The sequence below is a fragment of the Arvicola amphibius genome, chromosome 3 (genome assembly GCF_903992535.2).
Source record: "Arvicola amphibius chromosome 3, mArvAmp1.2, whole genome shotgun sequence".
NCBI classification, from domain to species: Eukaryota; Metazoa; Chordata; class Mammalia; order Rodentia; family Cricetidae; genus Arvicola; species Arvicola amphibius.
The window spans coordinates 141,562,127-141,589,921 of record NC_052049.1 but is presented as its reverse complement, the minus strand read 5'-3'; the positions used below and the strand labels follow the sequence as shown (position 1 = coordinate 141,589,921).

Here is a 27,795-nt window from a genome sequence, read left to right as displayed (position 1 = left end):
CCAGGGCTGGTATGCAACATAACACTACACTCTAGCTGATCTAATATCAAACAAATAGTATAAGGAAAAATTATGGTTCTGTGTATTTGTAAATGATTAAAAATTGTCTATATAAGGCAAGGCAGTGGTGGCGCATGCCTTTAATCCCAGCACTAGGGAGGCAGAGGCAGACGGATCTCTGTGAGTTCGAGGCCAGCCTGGTCTATAAGAGCTAGTTCCAGGACAGGCTCCAAAAGCCACAGAGAAACTCTGTCTCGAAAAACAAAAAAAAAAAAAAAAAAAAAAAAATTGTCTATATAGTATCCCAAAACCAATCATTCAGAATAATACAAACTTTATAAGTACAATCTTTAATGTGGAAATTCTATTCTATTGATTCCTTAATAGTATCATGGAAACCCCAGGAACTTACAATAGCAAGAAGAGTTCAGGACAGCAACGTCAAAGCCCAAGTCCTGTGCTAAAACCAAGAATTAGAATAACCAACCATTCTCTGTGTTTAGTTCTGTGCTTTGAAACAGGGTCTCCCTGTGTAGCTCTGGCTGACCTGGAGCTTGACGGGTAGGGCAGGCTGGCAACAAACTCACAGAGCCCAGCTGCCTCTGCCCCCCCAGTGCTGGGATCAGAGGTAGTGAGACAGGCCATTCTCTCTTTGGAGATGATCCCTCAGGCACTGCCTCTCCAGAGGGTCTCCAGCAGTTTGCTCTTCACAGTGACAGAGAACTGACTCCTGTACCTAGCTGCTGCTAGTCACGAGACTTCAGTGCTGTCCCTTGAATTATATTCCGAATCTTCTCCGCATCGTTTTGTACAACTGTGTTGGATGGGTTGATCTTAAGTGCAGCTTCATAATCTTGCAAACCTGTAGAGACATATCAGTGAGAATCAATAAAGCAAGTATTTCATAAGTACCTGTGTTATCTAGACACCGTTTTGTTTTGTTTTGTTTTGTTTTGTTTTTGAAACAGGGTCTCCTGTATGTCGCTCAGCAGACTTGGAACTTGATAGGTAACTGAAGACAACTTTGAACTTCTGATCTCCTGCCTCCACCTCCCAAGTGCTGGCATTACAGGTGTGTGCCACCACACACAGTTTATATGGTACCAAGGATCTAACACAAGGCCTATGAATGCGAAGCTATTCTACTGACAGCTATACCATCCCCCATCAATCTCTTACCTTCAACATACAATTCCAGTTGACAGAACGCTGTACCTCGTCGGACATGTGCCTTCATTCTTGCATTGGCATTATCGGAAACAGGTGGTGTCAACAATTCTAGTGCCTTCAAACAATATATATAATTAGCAGTTAGGGAGATGCTCCGTGGATAAAGTGCTTGCTCTGTAAGCATGAAGACCTGTGTTCTAATCCAAACATCCACAGAAAACTCCAGGCATGGTGGAGCATGCTAATACCAGTGCTGGGGAAGCAGACAGAGAAGATCCCTGGGGCTGGTTGGCAGGCTAGCCAGCCTAGCTTAGTCAGCAAGGCCCTGATCCCAGTGAGAGACTGCTTCAAAAGAAAAAAAAAAGTAGGAAGTAATAATTAAAGAAAAAGAGACCATGAATATGGTGGGGGGTGGACATGGGACGAATTGAGGGAGGAGTGGAGAAATGATACAATTATATTTCAATTAAATTTTAAAAAGACTCACACACAAATGCAAGTGAGGCTAGAAAGATGGGTTAGAGGCTATGAGGACTTGCTGCTCTTCCAGAGGACCTGAGTTCAGTTCCCAGCACTCATAGCAGGCACCCACTATAACTTCAGTTCCAGGGACCCAGTGTCGTCCTCTAGATTCCAAGGGCAACTGCATTTGTGTGCACACCCACATACACACACCACACACACAAACACACACATAATCAAAATAAATCCTAAATAAATAAGGTGAGCCTGAAGAAGACCAAGATGGCCTCTTGCCATCACACATTCCTGCACACGCACATCCACACGTATCTACACACCTACTGTGTGTATAAAACAAAGGTAGAGTCAGGCAGTGGTGGTGCACGCCTTTAATCCCAGCGCTCGGGGAGGCAGAGGCAGACGGATCTCTAAATTCTAGGCCAGCCTGGTCTAGAGAGCTAGTTCCAGGACAGGCTACCAAAGCTACAGAGAAACCCTGTCTCAAAAAAAAAAAAAACAAAAACCCACCACCACAACAAAGGGTAGACAATTAAGTCTACACAAAAACAGTGAAAATTTTAAATTCTAACTTGAAAGCAGATAGGAGAAAGGCGTAATGGTTTACACCTGTAATTCCTGTACCTGGAGCATTACTAGACTGGGCGTGGACACAGGCCTGCAGTCCCAGCACTTGGGAGGGTCAGGAATGCAAGGCATTCTTCTCTACTACTGTGCTCTAGGCCAGTCTAGGCTGCTTGAAACCCTGACTCAAAAATAAATAAAAAAAGTAAAAATACAAACAAATCAAACTGCTGGGCCTGGTGGCACATGCTTATAATTCTAGCTACTAGGGAAGCACAGAAGAGCAAACTCAAGGCCTGTGCAATTTTAGCTTAGGCAATTTAGGCCTGAAATATAAGTTATACTGGTAAATTGTCAATACTATTTGTGCTCAAGCATGGTCATTTCAAGATCTTCCAAAATCCCATGTCCTTGGTCAGGATGCCCCCTGGCTCCCTCTAACAGGTAGAAAGGAAGACAGTTAAGAGCAAAGAGTGTTATTAAAAACAGGGTACCCCTGAGAAAAGCTGGAAGGGGAACCATTCCGAGCAGAGGTTACTATTGTTTATCATACAGTATAAAAATGCCTGCCGTGGGAAGGAGGAGCTGGAATTCCATTCATGAAGCAAACTCTACACTGCCTGGAAACCTCTCCACAGGACCCCCCAGTCTGACTACCCCAGGAGGACTTCCCCAGTCGCTGCTGCTGGAGATATTGTCAGCACTGACGTGGTGATAGTTCACTTTCTGCTGTCCTGCTTCCTGTTTGCTACTGACTGGTTGTTCTTTCAATTTTGCTCACTGTGAACTTAACCTCACTCTTGGGAAGCAGTAAGCATGGCTATTGCAGATCATCCTCCATGGAGAACAAACACAAAGGAAAGGAGTACTAAGTGCAGAAACCAACGGTAGAGCAACTTACTTCTGGGAGAGAGGGGCCTGAGTACAGAACCCAGCATCTCACATTGGCTAAGTAGATGCTCTCCTACTAAGCCTGCAACTCTTTAGTATAGTTCCTCATGTTGGTAGTAACCCCAACCATAAAATTAATTTGTTGCTACTTCATAACTGTAATTTTGCTTCTGTTATGAATCATAATGTAAATATCTGATATAAAGGATTTCTGATATGCGACCCCTGTGAGGGTCTCAACTCACAGGTTGAGGACTGCTGTCCTCGAGCATCATTTAAAGAAGGGAAGGCCTAGCAGATGTCTGTAGTTCTTCCTTACTCTCATGCCTGAATATTAAGGTCTGACCTAGCTGTGTAGACCTTGAACATGCTAGGCTCCATTAAAGGTAACAATTTTGTTTTTGCAGGCATCTGTAGTTTAGTGCTTTAGTAGTCCAAAAGCACTCAAATGGAAATTCAAAAAGAAAAATTATAAAATACTTCATAAATTTGCATGTCATCCTTGTACAGAGGCCATGATAATCTTCTCTATATCGATCCAATTTTAGCATATGTGCTGCTGAATTGAGCACCAATTTGTTTATTTTGTTTATTTTGATCTTTTAAGACAGAGTCTCATTTTGTAACCTTACCTAACCTGGAACACTGGCCTCAAACTCAGTGATTGTTTGCCTTCAACTGAAAGACCTGGATAAATCCCCACCCCCCCCCCCCCCAAGCAGGAAGAGAAGAATCAGAAATCTAGGATTGGCCAGTTCAGTGACTGTGTTTCAGGAACTAGCTGAAGATAAAGTTAGATTGTAATCTTGAGAATAATCTTGAGAAACAGGGAGTTTCCCCCTTGTGATTATCATTGGGATTTGGAATACTGGGTTTCAGGAACTAGCAGATTATGACCCTGAGAGTGATCTTGAGAGGCAGGGAGTTGCCCCCCTTGTGATCATCACTGGTATTTTCTGAATTTTCTACACCCTCCCTGCCCCTTTCGGATCACTGGGCTGTGGTTTCTTCCCTTAAAAACTCCTTCTCCCGGTCACTCGGGGTCCAACTCTTCCCCTGCGTGGGTCATGAGTCTCGGCCCCAGTGCACTGGTTCCTGTCTCATCTCATCATTAAACCTCATGTGATTGCAGCAAGGACGGTCTCTCGTGAGTTACTTGGGGGGTCGTGTTATCCCGAGACTTGAGTGAGGGTCTCCCCATACTGGGGGTCTTTCACAACCTCTTGAGGAACCACCACCCCTCACTCTCCAGGACAATTTTAAAGCATCATATTTTTAAATTAAGAAATATATACACATACACACACCACACCCATCAGAAGACTATACATACCTTAGAAGAGTCTTCAATGGCCTTGTGTAAGTTTCTTAGTTTGAGATGGCAAGCAGCCCGATTCAAATACAATAATGGAATCTTACTGTTTAATCGTATAGCTAAATTATATGCATCAACCGCTGCCAAATAGTTTTCTGTTGCGAACAATTTGCTAATGAGACAAAAAGAAAAGGACAGTTTAACATCGAAGCAAACATGCCTACTTGGCAGCCAGAGAGATGGCTTACCACCCCCCTTATTTATTCCCAGCCTGCTGCACAAATGCCATCTCTCTACAAACACCAAGCATGCGCCTTGACTAGGATGGACCCCCCCCCCCAAAGGCATCCATCAGTGGTTTAATGCCGCGAGTGCATGTCTATCTTCCTTAATTCCGTGATTTATTTAGGGATGGGAAAGGGCCTTAAACTGGCCTGATTGAAGCTGGTAGTTTGGGTCTCATATTGGAGAGAGATAGTTGATAGCACTTCTCCCCTGCTGGATATGAATAAGGAAAGCACCCAGAGCAAATGTTGCTCTTTATTTTTAGCCATAGGAGAAAGGGGTTTTATTAAAACTGGTGTGATGAGAGTAAGAAAGGAACAAGAAACAGAGGAACTGCACTTCCTGACACAACGAAGCTGCCGAGCTTGACACAAGTGTTAACATATCTTCAACAAAGAGCTACTATCAACCAGCCTGGTGGTGCAGACCTGCAATCCCAGCTCTTGACAGACCGAGGTATGAGGACTGCAAGATCAAGCTTTACTTGGCCTATGCAACAAGTTGAAGGCCAGCTTGGGAACTTAGTGAGACCCTGTTTCAAAATAAAAAGTAAAACCTGCAACCCCATCACTTGAGAGGGAGAAAGGATCTGGATTTTAAGGCTCTATTGGGCTACACAGCAAGTTCCCCAGACTGCGTGTGAGCCCCATGTCAAAACAAACCAACAATAAATTAAATAATGAATGAAAGTGGAAAAATGGCTGGGGATAGGCTATAGCTCAGTATTTTAGCATTTGTCTAGATGAGTGAGGCCCTTGATTCTATCCCCAATACCACAAAAATCTACTGGACAGACAGAGTGCGCAAGCCAGCCAGCCAGCCAGCGTCCATACATCTTAGTGAAGGGGCACAGGTCCCTTCAATTTAGCATTCAGAGTGAAGAGGGGAGAAATTAGCATTCTGCATATGATGAGAAATAACATGGACACGGTGCTAAAGACCATAATCCCAGAAGTGCATCACCACAAGTTCAAGGCCAGCTTAGTCCATATAACAAGTCATATAATGTTGCAAGGGCAACATTAGGACTATCTTTCTCTTATAGGATCCTTTGGAGAAGAAGGAACCCGTGAGGCATACCGTGAGACACATGACATTTTAGCCAACTACGGAATGCATATGGATCCTCAAAGAGCCTATCCCCTCATGACAGCATAGCCATCTTGGTTTGCATAAGCACACCTGGGACTTTAAAATCAAAAGTCTCCTAGTGCCATCGTTCTCAGACCAAGCTGGATACGGTGGTACAGATGGGTAGAAAGATGTGTACTGTGAGCAACTGGGTCAAGCAACTATGGAAGCCAAGGCATGCTGAGCTCCATCTGCCCACAAGATACCATGTATAGTTAGTTCTAGCTCAAGCCCCAAAGCCCAGGAACCAGGGGGGAGGGGGAGAGAGGGGCAATGGTTTCAGTGCATGACAAGTGTAAAGGCTGGAGTGCCAGGAGTACTGACTGCCAGCTCAGGAATAATAGCTTTTATATACAAATTCCGCACAGGTATGACAGTGCACACCAGTAATTCCAGTGCTCAGGATGCTGAGACAGGAGAATCAAGACCAGCCTAACCTACATGAGGAGTTCTAGGTCAGCCAGCCAGGGCTACATAGTGAGACCTTGTCAAAAAAAAAAAAAGAAACAAAAGAAACAAACAAAAAAGCAGGCAGCAGCTCTAGTTACTGCCCAAGACTCCTGCTCTTTCGCAGTGTGCTCAATTGATTTTCCTTAGGAAAAAAGTCCTAAAAAGAAAGACTGGATTTCCTCTCCTCTGCCTTTTTTTTTTTTTTTTTCCGAGACAGGGTTTCTCTGTGGCTTTGTCCTCTGCCTTTTGTTAACACACGCTAACCACCCAGTACTGCAATAGAACAGGATAAACTGTAAAACATGATCAACGGGAGACAGTCACACCTACATCTGAGAAGCCATCTTGTAATGTCAATTCCATCATCCTTCCCTTGGGAGAAGCAGCATGAGGAAACTGCCTGTCTCCAGAAAACAAATTTATTTAAATGCAATAGCAAAGGTAGGCTTCCTGGCCCTCTTCTGAAAGCATATAGGTACAAGGATTAAAAGGCAGTTCTCAAACTAGGAGTGGTGGCTCATAACCTATGCAGAGGGCATGGAGGATCCATGGCTTGCTTCTCATGGCTTGCTCAGACTTTCTTATACCCAGAACCACCCACCCAGGGTGGCAGTGCCTACCTTGAGCTGAGCATTCCCACACCAATCACTAATCAAGAAAATGGACCATAGACTTGTCCATAGACAAATCTGGTGGGGGCTTTTTCAATTGAGGTTCCCTCTCCCAAATGACTCAAGTTTATGTCAAGTAGACCAGCAATGACCTATCACTCCCTAACAGTACACACACACACACACACACACACATACACACACACACACACACACACACAGTCAATCTACACCTAGAATGTGTTGAGAGCCTAGTGCAGAATGCAGAACACTCTGACAACTCACTTCCCCTTTTCTTTCAACCAGTCTGGATTCTTCTCTTCTTCTTTCAAGTCAGAGAGTTCAGGAAGATCAGTGCTCAGGGCTCTCCGGGCCTCCGCTTGTTTATGCAGCCACTACAATGAGAATGCAGTTTGGTGATGGACATCACCTACTCTGGCTTGTGCAGTCAACCTGACAGTATCGGCAAACACCAGGGAGAAGGGCCTCTAGCATGGCTGGAGCGGGGTGGGGGGGATTATCCTGATCACACAATCTGACGGGAAGAGACTCATTTTAACTGTGGGTGAAGCCACTCCTGGACTGTGTTCGTGGGGAGAGCAGTAGAACAGCATTCACGTTCTCACTGAGCCGCTGCTTCAGGCGTCTGCTGCCTTCCCCACCATGGCAGACTATCCTTGCACCGTGGGTTGACGTAAACTCTGTCCCCTTTAAGTTGCCTTTGTCAGAGTGTTTTAGAACACCAAGAGGAAAAGAAGCCAGCCACGGAGAAAGAGCAAGGTGAATCTTTGAGTTCAAGGCCAGCCTGCTTTATACAGCAAGCTCTAGACTACACACGAGACCTTCTCTCAAAAGTAAATAAGCAAAATAAGATGAAGAATAAATGGAAAAGAAACCGAGACATTATCTTCATCTATTTTGTACCGCTATTCAAAATATCCAAGGCTGACATTTCAGAAGGAAGGGTGGTTGCTCAGAAGGAAATGTTGCTCACCGTTTGAAGGTTGGAAAGCCAAAGTTCTAGATAGCATCACCTGGAAGGTTCTACTGCCCATCTTTTGTCTGTGTCACAGCATGGCAGACGGCATCGTGTGGCTGCAGCACATGTGAGGGTGGATATGAGAGATGGACAGGGTTTCTCTGTGTAACATTCCTGGCTGTGCTGGATCTCACTCTGAAGACCAGGCTGGCCTTTAACTCACAGAGATCCACCTGCCTCTGCCTCCCAAGTGCTGGGATTAAAGGCATGCACTGCCACCACCACCAGGCAAGATGGGAGAGATTTTATATGGTGAGGGAGAACGTGAGAAATTGGGGGAGGGCTAGACTTGCATCTCTTCAACAGCCTGCTCTAGCGGAAAACAGCCTCTCCTCAGAACAGTAAGTACCAACAACTCCCACAGAAAGTGTCACCATGACCTAATCAACTTCCACTAAGCTCACCTCTTGAGGTTTACTGCCTTTGAGCTGGACCTCATGGCAGAAGCCTAAACTCTAAGCCACTTGCTGAGGCAGGATGGCACAAGTTCAAGGCCTGCCTGGGCTATAGGGAAGGAGCTACCATCCTAAATTCCTTTACTTTATCAACCTTCTACACCGTGAATCTTTGGGAGATGTTATGTTCAACTCTTCAATGCCCCCCCAAGCCATGTGTCAAAGGTCCCCAGCCTGTGGCACTACTATGAGGTTGTGAACCCTTCAGAAGATGGGACCTGGTGAAAGAAAATCGGGTCACCAAAGGATGATCCTGAAGAGAACATCAGGACCCTGTCCCCTCTCTTAACCTCTTGGCCACCATGAGGTGAGTGGGTTTGCTTCTCTGGGATGCCGAGCCTAGTCGCTGGTCCCAAAGCAATGGGGCTAACCAACCACAGACTGATGCCTCTGAGAGCGCAAGATGAATTAAGCATCCCTCCTCATAAGCACCTTTCTAAGGCACTTTGTCACAGTGCTGCGACACTAGCTAACACAGGGCAAAGCAGATCCCAGCCACAGAAGATACAAAAGGCTCATGAAAAACTTTAGTTATGGGCCAAGCATGGCGGCGAATGTCTTTAATACCAGCTCTCAGAAGCAGAGGCAAGTGGATCTCTGTGAGTTCTAGACCAGCCTGGGCTACATCTGTCTCAAACAAAACAGAACAAAACAAAATTTATTATCATGTGTATATGAGTGGGGAGTATGTTCATATCACATCATACATGTGGAGGCCAGAGGACAACATGGCAGAGTCGGTACTCCCCTTCTAAAAGGTCTTATTCTTATTAACAGTTTTAGATTTCCCACCTTTGCCCAGAAGACAAAAATGTCATTTGGATCAATGGGCTGAACAGTCTGTCAAATGGCAAATACACATGTTAAAGGCCTAACTATTGTTGTGACAGTGTCAGAGATAGGGAAGTCAGGAATGCTATGGAGTTTAGATAACGCTGTGATGACTTTAGTCTCTTCATAAAAGAAAGAGATCAAGGGGCTGGAGAGATAATATAATGGTTAAGAGCACTGGCTGCTCTTCCAGAGGACCAGGGCTCAATTCCTAGAACCTACATGCCAGCTCACAACTGTCTATAAGTAGTTCAAGGAGACCCAACACCCTCACACAGATATACATGAAGGCAAAACACTAATGCACATGAAATGAAAATAAAAATTATTTAAAAAAAATAATGAAAGAGATCAAAGCCTGCTTTCATCACCACCATGAGACAGAATGAGGGCCTCACCAAGAGCCCTTGGTAAGCCCCTGATAAGAAAACTGAGAAATGAATGTCTGTTCATTAAGCCACCTAATTTTAGGTATTTTGTTTACAATGGCTGCTGTGGGACAATGGTCTTGCATCCTGTCACTTGTATTATTTTAAGAAAACCCTTGGCCAGCAGCCAGGCAGGAAGTATAGGCAGGGCAACCAGGCAGGAAGTAGAGGCAGGTGATGAGAACAGGAGAATTCTGGGAAGAGGAAAGAGTCAGTCTGCAGTTGTTATCCAGACACAGAGGAAGCAAGATGAGAATGCCTCACTGATAAAAGGTATCAAGCCAAGAGGCTAACACAGATGAGAATTATGGGCTAATATAAGTTATAATAGTTAATACAAAGTCTGAGTTAATAGGCCAACCAGTTTATAATTATTGTAGACTTCTGTGTGTTTCTTTGGGACTGAACGGCTGTGGAACTGGGCAAGACAGAAACCTCTGTCAACAAATGGCTTGATCTGATAAACCCACTACTTAATGGTTATTTTAAACTTTCAGTATTTATAAACTTTTAAACACCTTTTTAAAGACTTCTTAGCTAGTTGATTAAATAGATAAGTGTGTCTAGTCCAGAGCTAGAGAGATTCTCAGTGGCTAAGGAGTGAGTAATCCTATTGGTCTTCCAAGGACCCAAGTTCAGACAACAGCACACATATCAGGTAGTTCACAACCACCTGGGACACCAGGTCCATATGACCTAACACCTCTAGTCTGAAACACACACACTTGTGCCCATATCCACACACAGGTACACACATATACACACAATTTAGAAAATAATAACGTCTTTTTGAAAAGTATCTAGGCCAAATTGGGAATTCATGTGAATATTATTGCACCATTATTGGTTGTTTTTTGTTAGTTTGTTTTGTTATTTTTAGACAGTCTTTGTTCATATTTTTTTGTTTTTAAATTTGTTTATTATTTGTTTAATGACTTATATATTTTTATTTTATGTGCTTTGGTGTTTGCCTGTGTGACGATGTCAAATCTCCTGGAGCTAGAGTCACAAACAATTGTGAGTTGTCACATGAGTGCTGAAAATTGAACCTGGATCCTCTAGAAGGGCAGACAGTACTCTTCCTGAGACATCTTTCCAGCCCCTATTCATTTGTTTGTTTTTTTGAGACAGGATTTCTCTGTGTAATAGTCTTGGCTGTCCTGGTACTCATTCTGTAGACCAAACTGACCTTAAACTAACAGAGATCCACCTATCTCTGCCTCCTGCATGCTGGGATTAAAGGCATGCACCACCAGTGCCTATTTGTTTTTTAAACAAATTCTCTCTATGTAGCTCTGGCTAGCCTAGAACTTTCTTTGTAGAACAGGTTAGCCTCTGAACACAAGATTAAACATATATTACAATATATGCTTAGATAATATTATACTATAGACCTTGTGGCATGTACCATGGGTTCAGTCACCAGCACAATTTAAAGCCACACAACATGTTAGTACAGACTGAAGTGAGAGATTCACAAGTTCAAGACCAAATTGGGTTAACTGTGAGTCTCAGGCCAGTCTAAGCTATATAGTGAGACACTGTCTCAAACAAACCAACCACCAAAACAAAACATACAACACAAAACAAAGAAATCCAAAACCTGATTTTTTTCTTTCTCCTTCCTTCCTTCCTTTTTTTTTTTTTTTTTTTGGTTTTTCAAGACAGGGTTTCTCTGCAGCTTTTTTAGAGCCTGTCCTGGACCTAGCTCTTGTAGACCAGGCTGGCCTCGAACTCACAGAGATCCGCCTGCCTCTGCCTCCCGAGTGCTGGGATTAAAGGCGTGCGCCACCACCGCCCGGCCCTTTCTTTTTTTGAGACAGGGTCTCTCAACATATCCCTGGCTATCCTGGAACTCATTGTATAGACCAAGCTATAATGAATGCACAGACATCCACCTGGCTCTGCCTCCTAGTGCTGGGATTACAGGTGTGTGCCGCCACACCTAGCCCAATGCTAATTTCAGTAGAGGAAATAATGAAAGCATTTCACCAGGGTGACTGAGTGGTGCCGGTTTAACTGAGGCTCGGTGTGCCTACCTCCTCCTCTTCTGCCACTTGGGATTCACGAAGAGCAGTTGGGAATGCTCGAGGGGTAAAGCTGATTTGAATATTGCCAGCAGACCGTGGTGCAGGAATGCTGTCTTCCTTTAACTTCTCAGAAAATATGTTTTCCCAATTTCTCCCTTCAAAAGCAATGGTAGCGAATAAGTCTTTTATTTCCCGTTTCATTGTTGTTGTTGTTTGTTTGTTTGTTTGTTTGAGACAGGGTTTCTTTGTAGCTTTGGAGCCTGTCCTGGATCTAACTCTTGGAGACCAGGCTGGCCTCAAACTCATAGAGATCCACCTGCCTCTGCCTCCCGAGTGCTGGGCTTAATGGTATTTACCACCACTGCCCGGCTTATTTCCCATTTCTAACCAACAAACTAACTTTTAAGATTACTATACACCAAAACTAATTCTAAAATTAATAACAGCTGGACGATGGTGGTGCACGCCTTTAATCCCAACACTCGGGAGGCAGAGACAGGCAGATCTCTGTGAGTCTGAAGTCAGCCTGGTCTACTGAAAGACTTTAAATGCATTTGTAAGCCCCCTCAACTCTAAGACATTTTTCTAAAACCTTACACTCATTCTCTTGGAAACGGACAGTCGCCCCCCCCACACACATGCAGGACTGGTCATCCTCCTGTGTCCTTGTGAATAACCACATGTTGGACTGCTCATCCTCCTGTGTCCTTGTGAATAATCTTCAAACATAACTCCATTCTGGGAATTGAGACAAAGACAACCCACAGATGTTGACTCAGTTCCTGATGTATTGATTTAGTCACTGGACCAAGGTCAGGATGGACCACAGATGTTCTCCCTTATCTACCTGATCTCGCAGCTATTCTCCTGCCCTGGAATAAACCAATCACTGCTAGTAACCCTTTGAATAAGCCAATCCATTAAGTTGGAAAACAACCTTCAGGTCCACCCCGCCTTGTGTCTGTGGCTTTTTGCTTTAAAAGATGGACTGTAACAGCTATCGGGGGTCCTTCATATCCCGAACCTGAAGGACCATGTCATGACAGAATAAAAATCCCCTTGCTTTTGCATCAATTGTGCCCGTGTGAGTGGTGTCTAGAGCGACTCCTCCCTGATGTTTGGACTTCTAGTCCAACACCACAAGAGCTAGTTCCAGGACACCCAGGGCTGTTACACAGAGAAACCTTGTCCCAAAAAACCAAATAAATAAATAATAAGATAAAACTGATAAGAAATAAAAATAAATAATAAAGATCAGTAAGTAAATGACAGAGCATTGCAAAGACAGGGCTCGTGAGATAGGGCCGAGGGCAAAGCTCTTGCTACTGCATGGCAACTGCAGCACATAGAAGTAGAGAGAATTGGGTGGCTTTTCAGACCAGCTCTCTGGGCAGAAGGAGGCTCATCTGTGAGTTCAAGGCCAGACTGTTCCACCTAGTAAGCTCCAGGCTACCCAGGGTTAGTGAAACCACATCTCAATAAACAAAAAACAAAAAAACCAAGACACAGAACCAACTCTACAAAGTCATTCTCTGACCTCCCCCATAGGTCACACACACATAATAGTAACAAAAAAAATAAAACAAAGATGTTTTCTGCAATAAGGAATAGAATGCTTAGCATTAACAAGGCAGCAAGTCCATTCTTTTTTGTTTGTTCGTTTGTTTGTTTGAGACAGGGTTTCTCTATGTAGCCTTGGCTGTCCTGGAACTCACTACGTAGACCAGGCTGGCCTCAAACTTGCAGAGATCCACCTGCATCTGCCTCCTGAGATCTGGGATTAAAGGTGTGCGCACCACCGTCCGACTAGCTAGTCTATTCTTTAATCAATGATCCACTACTTTTCCAGGTTCACGGTTGAACCTCTGTCTAGTTCAGATCCACCGTGGGGAGGTACGCTAGGCAAAGCCATCACTGCCCTGCTTCCTCCAATTCCTATGCCCCACAGCAGCGTCCCTCTATATGCTTCCTAGAGCGGGCAACTGAGAAAGTAGGCAACAATGCTAACAAAAGGCAGACGTCCTTATGGGCAGACATTCTTACAAAGGCAGAGGCAATGACAGTCATGCCAGAATGAGAGGAGGAACTAAGCCATGTGCTAAGATGTCCTCTGTAAAGACAAGGGAAGATGGCTGTCACTTAGAAACACTAAAACACCTTAGAGGGATGCACAGACGTAGGCAAACATTACAACAGGTGGGAAAAGGATTTCCAGACAAGAAGACCCAGATTAATATAGATGTGAGAAAAAGAGTAAATATAAGGAAAGCTAGGGCTGGAGAGATGGTTCAGCAGTTAAGAGCACAGGCTGTGTTTCCAAAGAACCCACAGCAGCTAACAACGGTCTGTAACTCCAGTTCCAGGGCGTCCAACATCCTGACACAGACATAGTAAAACACCAATACTAAAATAAAAATACATAAATCATTTTTCAAAAGGCTGTTACACAGAGAAACCCTGTCTTTAAAAACCAAACCAAAACAAACCAGAAAGAAAGAAAAGATAGGGACCTTTTTAGCTATGTGGGGTATTCAGGACAGCTTGGACTACATAAAATGCTATCTCAATTAAAAACAAAGTGGTGTGTGTGTGTGTGTGTGTGTGTGTGTGTGTGTGTGTGTGTGTTGGATTTAGCTCAAGGTCTAGCAGCTTGCCTAGAAAAGCACAAGGCCCTGGACTTGGTCCCCAACAGTGAGGAGGAAAATAGGTGGGCATGCCTAAAATCCCAGCAATAGAGAAGTGGAAGTAGGAGGGTCAGATGCTCAAGGCCATTCTTAGGTGTGTAGCAAGTTTGAGTCCAGCCTGAGCTACAGAAGATTCTGCCATAAAATAAATGAAAGGTAAATTAGTTGTTTGTTTTCCTTGTTCTCTGATTCCATCCTTACTCCAGTCCCGAGGCTCCTTCCTCTAACCCGTCCTTCCACAGAACAAGTTCCCAGGGCCTGCTCTAAGGTTTTGTTGTTTTCGGTGTCTCTCTACACTAGGTATTTGTGGAATGTAATTAATGACTACCGTGTGGCCACTGATGGGGAGTGCCTACAGTCCAAACACCTGTGGCTGAGGTCAGAGTATCACACATTCCAGGATGACCAAACCACACAGCAAAACCCCTCAGAAAAGGTCTTTCATCTTCATCTTCGTACTGTATGCTTATTCTCAGTATACCAGAGCATGGCCTATGCCTGCAGAAAGGGTTTTTTTTTTTTTTTTAGAGAGAGAGAGAGAGAGAGAGAGAGAGACAGAGACAGACAGACAGACAGACAGACAGAAGGCACCTTACCTCTTTTGGGGAGGTGAGCAGCAGATGGGGCCTTCCTGGGCAAATTCGGGGGCTTCGGTGCTCCCCTCTCTTCAGCTTGTTTTCCCCGTTGGCATTTCTCTTTCCTTGGGATGTTCTTTTGCTTTTCAGCTTGTCTTTGACTTTCTTTCCAGGCTTCCAATTCTCTAGTTGCTTTCTTCCGTTCATTTTCTTTCATATCTTCTATTTTTTTCCTCTCTTCTTCTTCAATCTGTAAACGTGTAAACGTTGTAATTGGCAAGTCCTTTAGAACGTTCAGAAAGCAACAGTTGTGTGTGTGATACGTGTGCATACCATGTGCTTGTGCTCATATGAGTGTCTGCACCTTGGGATAGGAGCTGAGTGCCCCCACACAGGTTTAATTGGCACTGAAACAATAAATCATGCTGTGTCTTCTGCACATCTTTGTGAGCGGCCTTCTCTACTGATGAACTAAAGGACAACAAATGGGCAGCCCTCATCTTCCCCCTCTGTTTCACTTCCCAAGAGTGTGCGTGTAGAATGTCCCAGGCAGATGACACGTGCAATGGTGGGACAGTTTACAGTCAGTGGCCAAGAAGCTGGTGGCACAGCTCAGTAGTGGAGTATTCGCTAGCACTTGGGACAATCTGGCTTTGCTTCCCCAGCACTGAAATCGATGATGAGTGACCAAGTGAGGTAGTTATCCTGATCCTGACTGAACAAGTTCTAGCAGATGCCTTGAGTCCTTCCTTTTTTCGGGGAGAGGGGGACATAGTGATTGACCTCAAAATCAAGATCCTCTTGCCTCAGCCTCCAGAGGCCCAGAATTATATTACCATGCCTGGTGTCCATTTTCTTTTCTTTTTGTTTTTGTTTTTTCCTGGATTTGAACAGGGTCTCACTAGGTAGCTCTGACTGGCCTGGAACTCACCACGTAGACCAGGCTGATCATAAACTCACAGTTCTGCCTGCCTCTGCCTCCTGGGTGCTGAGATTAAAAGTGTGTGCTATCATGCCCGGCTCTTTCGTTTCAGCTGTATGTGTGTGTATATGTGCTCTTGAATGTGGGCACAGGTGCAGGCATGCCACTATGCATGTGTGAAAACCAGAGGACAATTTGCTGAGTTGACTTCCTCCTTTCCCTTGTGTGTCCTAAGGACTGAACTCAGGCCATCAGGCTCAGCAGAAAACACCTTTACACCCTGAGCCCTGAGTTAGTTTTTGAGAAAGTCAGCTGTTGTAAAGTCCAAAGAACCCAGATCTCTCCGGCTTTTCTGTCTTGCTATGTGACCTGTCTTACACACTGCACCTTCAACAAGTACATAGGCTGCCTCATCTTGGACTCCCAGCCTCCAAAGCTGTAAGTTAAGTAAATACCTTTTCTTTATAAAGTTGCTCAGCTTCAGATATTCTTGTTTCATCATTGCTGAGGACTAAATTCCTGCCTCCAGCATGCTAAGCGGGTACTCCCTCCAAGCTCCTCCCAGGAGTGCTGCTACAGTAACGAGAAACAGACCAGGGCCTCTGCCCAAGGCTTATACACTAGGCACCAAGACAGTAATCACTGCCTGCTGAGAGCTCAGAGAGTTGTCAACTGGAGAAACCAGGCAAGCTGCACAGGACAAAAAGAAAACCCTGTGCAATGGTCTGCTCTGTCCCTTTAAGAGGAAAGCCACGCCCTCACTTCCCACTCCCCATCTCCCCCACCCTGTCTTCAGCTTCCAGCCTGAGTCCTTTCCTTTTCCATCTCCCTCTAGAAGAGGCAACTTTTGTCTATCCCTTCTCCCACATCTTCCCTTCTCCCTTCTGTTTCTCTCTCTCTCTCTCTCTCTCTCTCTCTCTCTCTCTCTCTCTCTCTCTCTCTCTCTCTCTCTCTCTCTCTGCACTTCTCCCTTTCTCCCCTTTCCCTTCCATAACACACTAAATAAATATCCAACCTCACTTTGCATGGCGTGCCTATCCATGTCTCTGTCTCTTGCCTGCCATGTGGCTACCTGCCCAGGACCAACCACCTTCTGCGGCGTGGTCACATGGCATGCCCATCTGTCTGTCTCTCTTTGTGGGACTGGCTGCCCCATGGAGTTCTCTAACCCACCATACAGCTCACTGCCTGGAACTCGCTGCCCCTTGTGGCCCACTGCAGCCACTTGGGGAACTAGGCTGTCCCTGCCTGGGACTGGCTGTTTTCAGGACCTGCTGCCCATTGCCTGCTGCCTCTTTGGGGATCTGTGGCATGGTTTCGGGACCCACTGCCCGCAGCATTTTACTTAAGCCATAACACCTTGCACTTACGTGCCTCACAAAAGGGCACGATGAAGTCAGAGAGGACACACAATCTGAAAGATAAGAACTTGCTCCGTCTAATAACAAGTATGTGTTGCGGAATATTTGTGTACACTGTAAAGATGGGACTCTGACTAAGGCAACTTCTGATTGGTTTACTAAAGAGCTGAATGGCCAATAACTAGGCAGGAGAGGATAGGCAGGATTTCCAGGGAGAGAGAAAGAGGAGGAGGAATCTAGGTACTTGGATTCACCAGAGACTCTGAAGAAATAGGACAAACAGTACAAAACAGAGGTAACCAAGCCACATGGCAGAATGTAGATGAAAAGAGACAGGTTAATTTAAGTTATAGATGCGAGTTAGAAAAAGTCTAAGCTAAGGCTAAATTCCCATAATTAATAAGTCTCCGTATCATTATTTGTGAGCTGGTGGCTGAAAGGAAAGTTAGATTACAGGTAAGCCTTCATTTTCTCTGCACTGTGTGCAGGGAAGAAACGTGTAAGGAGTGGGACAGCCTCGCCCTCGCCGTCCCCAGCTGTGCCCCCCTCACCACACGCTCCCAGTCACAGCATCGTGTTCTTCACGGAACAGTGCTCATTTACACAATCCTTAATCATTTCTGGATGCCAAAATGAGAATTACAGAGAGGAGAGTATCTGCAGATTGGAAAGACTTGCTTGAGCAGAGGCAGAAGATCAGCATTTATCTAGAACCAGACAAGGTCTATTTAGCTCCAGTTGTCCTGAAACTCACTCGAATGTAGACCAGGCTGGCCTTGAACCCACAGAGATCCTCCTGCCTCTGCCTCCTGAGTGCTGGGATTAAAGAGGTGTGCCTCCTTGACCAGCCTCTTAACCTTCCCACCTGTGGGTTCCAGGAATTAAACCCCTGTGGCCAGGCTTGGTGGCCTGTGCTTTCGTCTTCTGAGCCACCTCACGGGGCCTATTGTTACCACGGTTTTTTCACTCTCTACATTTAAGTGAGTTATTCCATATGGGGTCTTAGCCCACAGTTTAAGAAGCCATGCTTTGGGGGCAGGGAATAAAAGAATCAGTGGCCCATCTAACAAAATGAGCCCTGGTGTGACCCACATGGTGACCATTACTGCTTGACAAAGTTACAGCATTTCAATATTGCAGACAACCCTTCTCCAGCACCTTTTTGTTTTCATTATTAATGATTCTTAATATCAATGCTTTCCCTTTGGGAAATTTCATATGGGCTTTGGTAAAGGATTAAAATGTGTACAATGGCAGCTTCACTAAACAAAATAATTCTTTGGGAAAAAAAAAAATCTCTGCCACTGTAGAACTAGGAATTCCACTGTGTCCTCCTAATGACACCAAGAAGAGAATATTACAGATTTACTAGGCACACTTGATCCCCAAAATGAAATGCTTACAATTCAGATCCAGAGCCTGAGACCATTAAGGGCAAGAGTTCAATTAATAAACAGAGAAACCAGAATGGTATGGTATAATGGGAAAAGAGTAAGACATTAGGACTTCCCTTTTGGGAATGTTATGAGGGGAACAGGCCCATATAGTAAGACCAAGATTCAACGCAATACCCATCAAAATCCCAGCAAAATATTTCAAAGACCTCGAAAGAATGGTACTCAACTTCATATGGAAAAGCAAAAAACCCAGGATAGCCAAAACAATCCTGTACAATAAAAGAACTTCTGGAGGCATCACAATCCCTGACTTCAAACTCTACTACAGAGCTACAGGACTGTGGTATTGGTATAAAAACAGACAGGGGGACCAATGGAACCAAATAGAAGACCCGGATATCAATCCACATATCTTCAAACACCTGATCTTCGATAAAGAAGCAAAATATCAAAAAAGAAAGCATATTTAACAAGTAGTGCTGGCATAACTGGATATCAACATGTAGAAGAATGAAAATAGACCCATATCTATCACCATGCACAAAACTAAAGTCCAAATGGATCAAATACTTTAACATAAAGCCAGCCACACTGAACCATATAGAAGAAAAAGTGGGAAGTACACTTGAACGCATTGGCACAGGGAACCACTTCCCAAATATAACCCCAGCAGCACAGACACTTAAAGAAACAATTAATGAATGGGACCTCCTGAAACAGAAAAGCTTCTGTAAAGTAAAGGACACGGTCAACAAGACAAAACGACAGCCTACAGAATGGAAAAAGATCTTCACTAACCCCACATCAGACAGAGGTCTGATCTCCAAAATATACAAAGAAATCAAGAAATTAAGACACCAAAAGATCACATAATCCAATAAAAAAATGGAGTACAGAGGGCCGGGCGGTGGTGGCGCACGCCTTTAATCCCAGCACTCGGGAGGCAGAGGCAGGCGGATCTCTGTGAGTTCGAGATCAGCCTGGTCTACAAGAGCTAGTTCCAGGACAGGCTCCAAAGCTACAGAGAAACCCTGTCTCGAAAAACCAAAAAAAAAAAAAAAAAAAAAAAAAAATGGAGTACAGACCTAAACAGAGAACTCTAAACAGAGAAATATAAAATGCCTGAAAGACACTTAAGGAAATGTTCAACATCCTTAGTCATCAGAGAAATGCAAATCAAAACAATGCTGAGATTCCATCTTACACCTGTAAGAATGGCCAAGATCAAAAACACTGATGACAACTTATGCTGGAGAGGTTGTGGAGAAAAGGGAACAGTTCTGCCTTGCTGGTGGAAATGCAAGCTGGTACAGCCCCTTTGGATGTCAGTGTGGTGATTTCTCAGAAAATTAGGAAACAACCTTCCTCAAGAAACCAATAATACCACTTTTGGGTATATATCCAAAAGATGCTCAATCATGCCACAAGGACATGTGCTCAACTATGTTCATAGCAGCTTTGTTTCCCATAGCCAGAACCTGGAAACAACCTAAATGCCCCTCAACCAAAGAATGGATAAGGAAAATGTGGTACATTTACACAATGGATTATTGCACAGCAGAAAAAAATGACAGCCTGAATTTTGCAGGAAAATGGATGGAGCTAGAAAACATTATTTTGAGTGAGGTAACCCAGACACAGAAAGACAGTTATCACATGTACTCACTCATAAGTGGTTTTTAAACATAAAGCAAAGAAAGCCAGCCTACAAACCATAATCCCAGAGAACTTAGACAACAATGCAGACACTAAGAGAGACTTACATAGATCTAATCTACATGGGAAGTAGAAAAGACAAGATCTCCTGAGTAAATTGGGAACATGGGGACTTTCGGGGAGGATTGAAGGGGGGAGAGGAGAAGTAGGGAGGGGAGCAGAGAAAAATGTAGAGCTCAATAAATATCAATAAAAATGTATTTTAAAAAGACTAAGAAATTGTAGTATGCTGTCTGCTCCCAGAAGAAGTCCTTTTCTCAAAGTCAGGCATTTGGATAAGGGTCTCCATTTCCTTGGGAACTTGAGGAAAGTTTATGCTTGATAAAGCAATCATTCACATCTCTAGCAAGAGGATCCTCTGACCCTTCATTATCATATGACTGGAGGCTGGAGAGATGGCTCAACAGTTAAGAGCACTTGCTGTTCTTCCAGAGGTCCTGAGTTCAATTCCCAGCAATAACATGGTGGCTCACAACCACCTGTAATGAGATATGGTGTCCTCTTCTGACCTGCAGACAGAACACTGTGTACATAATAAATAAATAAATCTTAAAAGAAAATAACCTATGACTGGTGGTGACTAGTGTCAAGGTCAATGCTAGATTCCTCAACTCCTGATCTCAAAGCACACCCCAGCTCACATGCCCTTGTCTCCAATTTAATCCAAGATGCAACTATGTAGTATAAAAGATATAATCTTTTCTCAATAAAAAGCTGCTGGCAGTCATCCTGATTCACCCTCAGATTGTGTGCGCCATCCCACCCCTGCCCCCAGAGTCCATGCATCCTCTTTGGGACCTGAAACCCTAGCTGAAGCAGGTCTCCAGCAAAATCCTACAACCAAACACCAAGAAAGGACTGAGATTGCAACTAATGTGTGTATGTTTGTGTGTGTGTTTGTGGGGGGGTGTAATTGGGGATTGAACCCAGGGCCTCAAACCTGCTAGCCAAGCCCTTTACCATTGAACTGTATACCCTTTTCTCTTTCTTTCTTCCTTTCTTCCTTCCTTCCTTTCTTTCTTTCTTTCTTTCTCTTTTTTTCTTTTTCCTTCCTTCCTTCTTGTTTTGTTTTTTTTCAAGACTCGGTTTCTCTATATCTTTGGCTGTCTTGGAACTCCCTCTGTGGAGGAGGATTGCCTTGAACTCAGAGATCTGCCTGCCTCTGCTGGAATTAAAGGCATGTGCCATCAAGCTGTTAAAGGCTTGACTTCTGATCCTCCTGGTTCACCATCTGAGTAACCGGGTGGCCTGCACCCCCACACCTGGCTGAACTTATCATCTTTCCCCAGCGCATCATCATCTCCTTCAGGTAGTCCCCTGGAGGTCTGCAGCTCACCTTCATCATCACACCTAGTGCGTATCTCTGATCTTCCCGCTTGGCAGTAGCTTTTGCTTCTGTGGCCTCTTTTGCTTTCTCCTGTGCTTGAAGAATAGATTTTTCTCTTATTCCCTGCATCGTCTCTTTGTCAACTGCAACACAAGGGAAAGTATGTGTAATGGTCTGTCCTGTTCCTTTAAGAGACAAGAATGCCCACTCCCTCCCCATTACGACTGAGTCCCTTCCTTTCTGTCTCTCTCTCAAAACGGCAGCTTCTGTTTCTCCCTTCTCCCCACTTTTTCCCTTCCCCCCGTCTTTCTGTGTCTCTCTGTCTCTCTCTCTGCTCTTCCCCTTCTATAACCCACTTCTCTCCTTCCCTTCCATAACTAACTAATACCTAACTTCATTCTGCATGGCATGCCTATCTGTCTTGGTCTTTCACCTGCCACATGGCTTCCTACCTGGGACCCAGCTACCTTTGTGACCAGCCATGGTCTCAGGACCCACTGCCTGCCACCACTCAGGGACCTGTGGCATGGTCTCATGGCCCACTGCCCACTGCTGCCACTTGGGGACCTGCAGCATTTTACTTAAACCATTACATTAATGCCATCAGATTTGGTAGGCCCTCTCCCAGGGTTGGGATCTGGAACCAGGTGTTTTTTCCACAAGAACCACCTGTTCCATCTGCCTGAGCACTGACCTCTACACACACCAGCAGCTTTGGTGGTGAGTTTTCCCCTTCCAGCCCCCAACCACAGCCTTCATGGCTACAGTTGAGTTCTTTACTGCTTTCCATAGTTAAAAATGTGACCGGATGACCGAGGGTCAGTTCTCCTGTGTTCGCGCTGCACATGCTGTGCAGTGCAGTCAACTGGGGGCCCAGGGCCCCTCAGATTTTTCTTTCTCCTTTTTTGTTCTTTTGGACCGCTCATCAGTGGTCCCTGCCATGAGAGACTGCTTGGAGCGGCCCTCTAGCCTCTGTGAGTCACCTGGACTGGAGCCAGTCAGCTCTAACACCCCCGCCTGTAGATAGAGGATGCTCTTCTACAAGCCCCGCAGTGTTCGCTGCTGTTTCACACCCCCCCATAGAAGGGAGACATCTCCCTATAAGCCATGTGGTATCTCTGTTTTCACGGGTTTTCCCATTTTCAGCTATGGTATAAACCCTCACTCCGCCAGTGTCCTGCAGGCTCCACTGGCTCCACTTTTCCTCAAACCATCCCTGTCACCACTACTGCTGTCAACAAGATTGGTTGGATCCCCAAGGCAGCTGTTTTCAATTCCAGCCTTTTTCTCCCCACCACGGCTTGTGGCATGGAGGCTTGGCAACAGAGCAGATCACACCTCTAGGTCTCTCTTCTATACAACATGTGCCCGCTGCCATTTTGACTGAGGTCAGGTGACCTTACCACCATGTTAACTGAGAGCCAGGTCAGGTGACCAAGTTCCACCATCTTTACTGAAGTATTCCCTGCCTGGTCCTGGTTTACTTATGTTTTTGTCTCTAAATTCCTTTGCTGACTCTGTTGCATATATGTTTTGTGCAGTGGCATGCCTTTGGTAGGGCCCACCAAGATCATCCACTTCATCCAATTCCTGTTCACTCTGTGTGTGTTCATACATGTAACTTAAATGAACCCAGGTTTACTGTTAAATATTATAATTGTCTGTTAATTGTATCTCATTCCAGACTACAAAACAATAAGTCTCTTGTTTTAAACTGGTATGTACTTTTAAGTCTCTTACAAAAATACTTTATATTTAATCCAGCCCTGCTTTACCTGTTGAGAGCCAGTACAGTCAAGCTCGGACCCAGCTCTCCAGGCAGATTCTATAACTCATTTATACCCAGTAAACAGCCCTCAACTGCTCAGAGATCTGGGGAATATGGCATCTAAATATTTAATTATTAAAAACTTTTCATAACAATAAGAGACAGGTTGGCTCCTAGCAGCAGCACTCTTTCCCCCAAAGAAGACAGAAGACAAATGGGCACAAAACAATGTCTATCCACACTTCATTTCAACTGCCAAGCACTGACCACTGGGAAAAACTGCCTTTCATCTAAACTGAAGATCACCAGATAGTGGACAGAATCGCTAGAATTGACAGCCTAGCTGCTCAGGTCAAGGTAGGCTAGTCTTCCTACAGATTTCTTAGCCCACATAATCTTTTGGAACCTGGCAGGCATTGTGCTAAACAGCAAAAGGCAAATGTGACCCTTGGCCACCATGGAGTACTCTAGGTGCCAACTAAGTAAGTTCTCTGTTGCTTTTTAATCAATAACTCAAGTAAAATTTTATCGTTCTCAAAGATCTTTGATGCACTTTGACATCTAAGAGGTTTTGTTGTTTAAAAGGACAACCTCACCAAACAAATTTCAACAAAACTCAAATACAAGTTATTAAGGTGTGTGCCTGCAAGTTATAAAGGAGTGAAGACAAATACACACTATGATATTTCTCTCTCCCACTGCCTTCCATAGTCTTAAAAATACTTTTCATTGTGCATAAAAATCTGTCATGATCATTATGTTGCTGTCTAAAACTTTTATTCACAACCCCCCAAAAATTCTTGTGAGTTGCAAAAAGCAGAATTGAAGGATTTGCCTTAAACAGGTCAGATACACCCCTCTCAATTCCCTTGTCCTAAAAATTTTTTCCTAAACTTAACTCTGTCCACTGTTCAGCCAATACCTTAAACAGGTATAAGAGACACCAGACATTTCCATACCACAAAGAACAGACAAAGAGACTAGCTACCCCAGGATGTGACCAGCACCCAGCTTTCTCAGGTTCACCCCCAAGACAACATCTACAAATAAGCAGGAAGCAGTCTTGAGAATCTGCTGCCCCAATTCCTTTAACCTATTATGCCTAGCCTCCTGCCTTTTTATTATAAAAAAGAGATGGGAATGTAATGATCTGCTCTGTCCCTTTAAGAGACAAGCCATGCCCACTCCCTCCCCTGTCCAAGGAGGCAAGCTGCTCTTCAGCTTCCAGCCTGAGTCCCTTCCTCCTCCTCCTCCTCCTCCTCCTCCTCTCTCTCTCTCTCTGCTCTTTCCCCTTCGAACCCTTCCCTTCCATAATCCACTATATAAATATCCAACTTCACTATGCATGGCGTGCCTATCCATCTTGGTCTCTGACCCGCCATGTGGCTTCCTGCCTGGGATCTAGCTGGCTTTGTGGCCTGATATGGTCTTGGGATCCGCTGCCTGTTGCCTGCCACTGCTGGGGGACCTGCAGCATGGTCTCATGGCCCGCTGCCCACTGCCGCCACTTGGGGACCTGCAGCATTTTACTTAAACCTGATTACAAATCAGGATTATGATTAATTTGTTTTATTAAGGTGGAAAGCACTTATCATACTGATCCAGGATAAGATTTCTTTAGATCCAATTTGTTGAGAAGGGAATGATTTTGAGACAGCATCTTTTACAAGGCTCAGGGTGGTTTTAGAGTTGTGATCATCTTACATCAACCTTGTAAGAGCTGAGAACGCTTCCAGGCAGGGCTGGCACACACCTTTAAACCCAGCACTGGGGGGCGGGGGCAGAGGCAGGTGGATCTCTCTGACTTCAAGACCTGGTCTACAGAATGAGTTCCAGGAAAGGGTCCAAAGATACACAGAGAAACCTTGTCTTGAAAAACAAACAAACAAGAGCTAAGAGTGCAAGCATTCACTGCCCTGGGTTACCACAATGTCTAGAGTAGAAACTTTTTTTTTTTTTGCGTAGGGTTTCATGTCATCTTCCCCAGTGCTTGGATTACAGGTACGTACTGAGCCCTCATGAAAGACACCCAGCTCAAGTGAACAACTTTCACTAAAAAACTTACCACCTGGCATAGAAAGGGTCTCCCACATAACTGGCTCCTTTTTATACAGTGTAAAGAGAATCATGTCATTCCCAATCTTGGCTTTGCTATTCCCATCATCTATGGGAGCATACAGAAACACCTCAAATAAAAACGGAGGAAAGTTGACCTGTTCAGAAGAGAGAAAGCAGGCATTAAGTTAGCTATACAAACCAAAGACGCTGCCAAAAAAAAAAAAAAAAAAGTCTGGGTTGGAGAGATGGTTCAGTGGTTAAAAGTACTTGTTCTTGAGAAAACCTGGGTTGTTTGCGGCACCCACGTGGGGACTCACATTCATCTGTAACTCCAGTTCCAGGAGATCTGACACCCTCTTCTGAACCCCAAGGGCATCAGACAAGCATGTCACACACACACACACACACACACACACACACACACACACACACACACATAAAAATATTTACCTTTATTTATTCCAGAAAAAAATGTTATAGCAGGGATATAGTTCCCAGCATGGTGTCGAATGCCTGTAATCTGGGCACTCGGGAGGTGGAGGCAGGAAGCTCAGACTTTTCCAGGTCATCCTCAGCTACAAAGTGATGAGTTTGAGGCCATCCTGGGCTACATCAGACCCTATGTGTGTGTGGGGTGTGGTTTTCTGAAACCCCACTGAATTATTCCAGGGAGCATAAGTTAGCAAAGTGCACGTGGGTATATGATGAAGCAAGGATGAAAGTAATCTCTGACCTGAACGTGCCTGTAGATGACGCCACAAAGATTTGTCTTTCTTGTTGCTTTAATGAGATTTCTGTGTGCAGTGTATGTGGGTATATGAGTACCGTGGCATGCACGTGGGCGTCAGAGAATTGTGAGAAGTTGGTTCTCCCCTTCCTGGGGACTGACCCGAGGTTGTCATCTTTGTGGCAATGCATTACCTCATCGACCCACCTCAACAGCCCGAGAATTATTATCTAGTTATTTATAGGTTGTTTTTTGTCGTTGTTGTGGTTTTTTTTTTTTTTTTTTCTTTTTTTTTTTTGAAAAAGAGTTTCTTTGTATAGCCTTGGCTGGAACTCGCTCTGTAGACCAGGCTGGCCTCAAACTCAAAGAGATTCACCTGCCTCTGCCTCCCTCGGGCTGGGATTAAAGGTGTGCATCAGCACCACACAGCCTAGAGTGCTTTTTTGTTTTTTTCTTCTCGTTTTTTTTTTTTTTTTTGAGACAGGGTTTCTCTGTAGCTTTGGAGCCTGTCCTGGAACTAGCTCTTATAGACCAGGCTGGCCTTGAAGTAACAGAGATCCACCTGCCCCTGCCTCCCAAGTGCTAGAATTAAAGGTGTGCACCACCACTGTCTGGCCAGCTTAGAATTTTTTTAAAAAAGAGGACATTAAATTGAGGTCTAGCCAGGAAGGTGGAGCATCCTACCAATCCCAGCACTTGGGCATCTGAGAAAGGACTGCCTAAAATTTGAGGTCAGTGTGGGCTACAGAATAAGAAACGCCGTCCCCCCCCCCCCCCCCCCCCCCCGCCAGCAAGCCATTGGGGTAGGAGAGACTGCTCAGTGGTTAAGAGCATGCGCTGCTCTTGCATAAGAGTGAGGTTTGGTTTCCACACCCACATCGTGGCTCATAACCGTCTGTAACTCCAATTCCAAGAGATCTGATGCCCTCTTCTGGCCTTCGCAGGCACTGCACACACCCTGGTACAAACATTCATACACATACATATATACACGTAACAGCTGGAAACATAGCTCGGTGATGCAGCATACATAGGCGTCTGAGTTTGATCCTTAGCATCCCCCCCAAAGAAATTAAAAGTAAAAATTTAAATTAAAAATTAATAAAACATGGAAATGTAGCCAGGCAGTGGCTGCACACGCCTCTAATCCCAGCACTAGGGAGGCAGAGGCAGTCAGAGCGCAGTGAGTTCGAGGCTAGCCTGGGCCACAGAGCGAGTTCCAGGACAGTCAGGACTGACTACACAGAGAGATCCTGTCTCGAAAAACAACAGCAACAACAACAAAAAAGTAAACTCAAAGGACACAGTGCAGCGCTTCCTCAAGGCAGCCCCTGCCCCCGAGGCGCGGGGCAACCGCAGCCTCCGCCCCGCCCACCTTCAGGTAACTTTCCCCGCAGAAACAATCGGCGTCGCGCACGCACACGCCGCGCAGAGGCAGCGACAGGAAGACCGTGGCGGGCGTCTGCTGCCAGCTGAACTCGCTCACCCGCACCGGCATGGCGGGGCCAGGGACGCGGGAGCCACCTTGCGTAGCTAAGAAGCCTGTTTGGTTGCTAGGAGAGCAGGGATCGCAGGGCTGC

At 44.9% G+C, this 27,795-nt stretch overlaps 1 protein-coding gene and 1 non-coding gene across 3 annotated transcripts; both read right to left on the bottom strand.

Annotated features, from left to right (window-relative positions):
• Positions 1–334: 334 nt before the first annotated feature.
• On the bottom strand, positions 335–27,795 carry Dnaaf4 (dynein axonemal assembly factor 4). Of its 2 annotated transcripts, XM_038323589.1 has the most exons (9): positions 27,591–27,795; positions 25,496–25,643; positions 21,672–21,805; positions 14,961–15,189; positions 11,690–11,835; positions 7,183–7,292; positions 4,439–4,592; positions 1,180–1,285; positions 335–862 (listed from the first exon to the last, which is right to left on the bottom strand). In XM_038323589.1, exons 1-9 carry the CDS (start codon positions 27,711–27,713, stop codon positions 747–749), a joined length of 1,266 nt encoding a protein of 421 aa, XP_038179517.1. In that variant the 5' UTR covers positions 27,714–27,795; the 3' UTR covers positions 335–746. The 2 variants fall into 2 exon arrangements, with proteins under 2 accessions (XP_038179517.1, XP_038179518.1); XM_038323590.1 differs by lacking the exon at positions 1,180–1,285 and having other exon boundaries at positions 779–862.
• Positions 3,571–3,677, bottom strand: LOC119810867. The gene has a single exon (XR_005284813.1). It is a non-coding gene; the product is annotated as a U6 spliceosomal RNA (small nuclear RNA).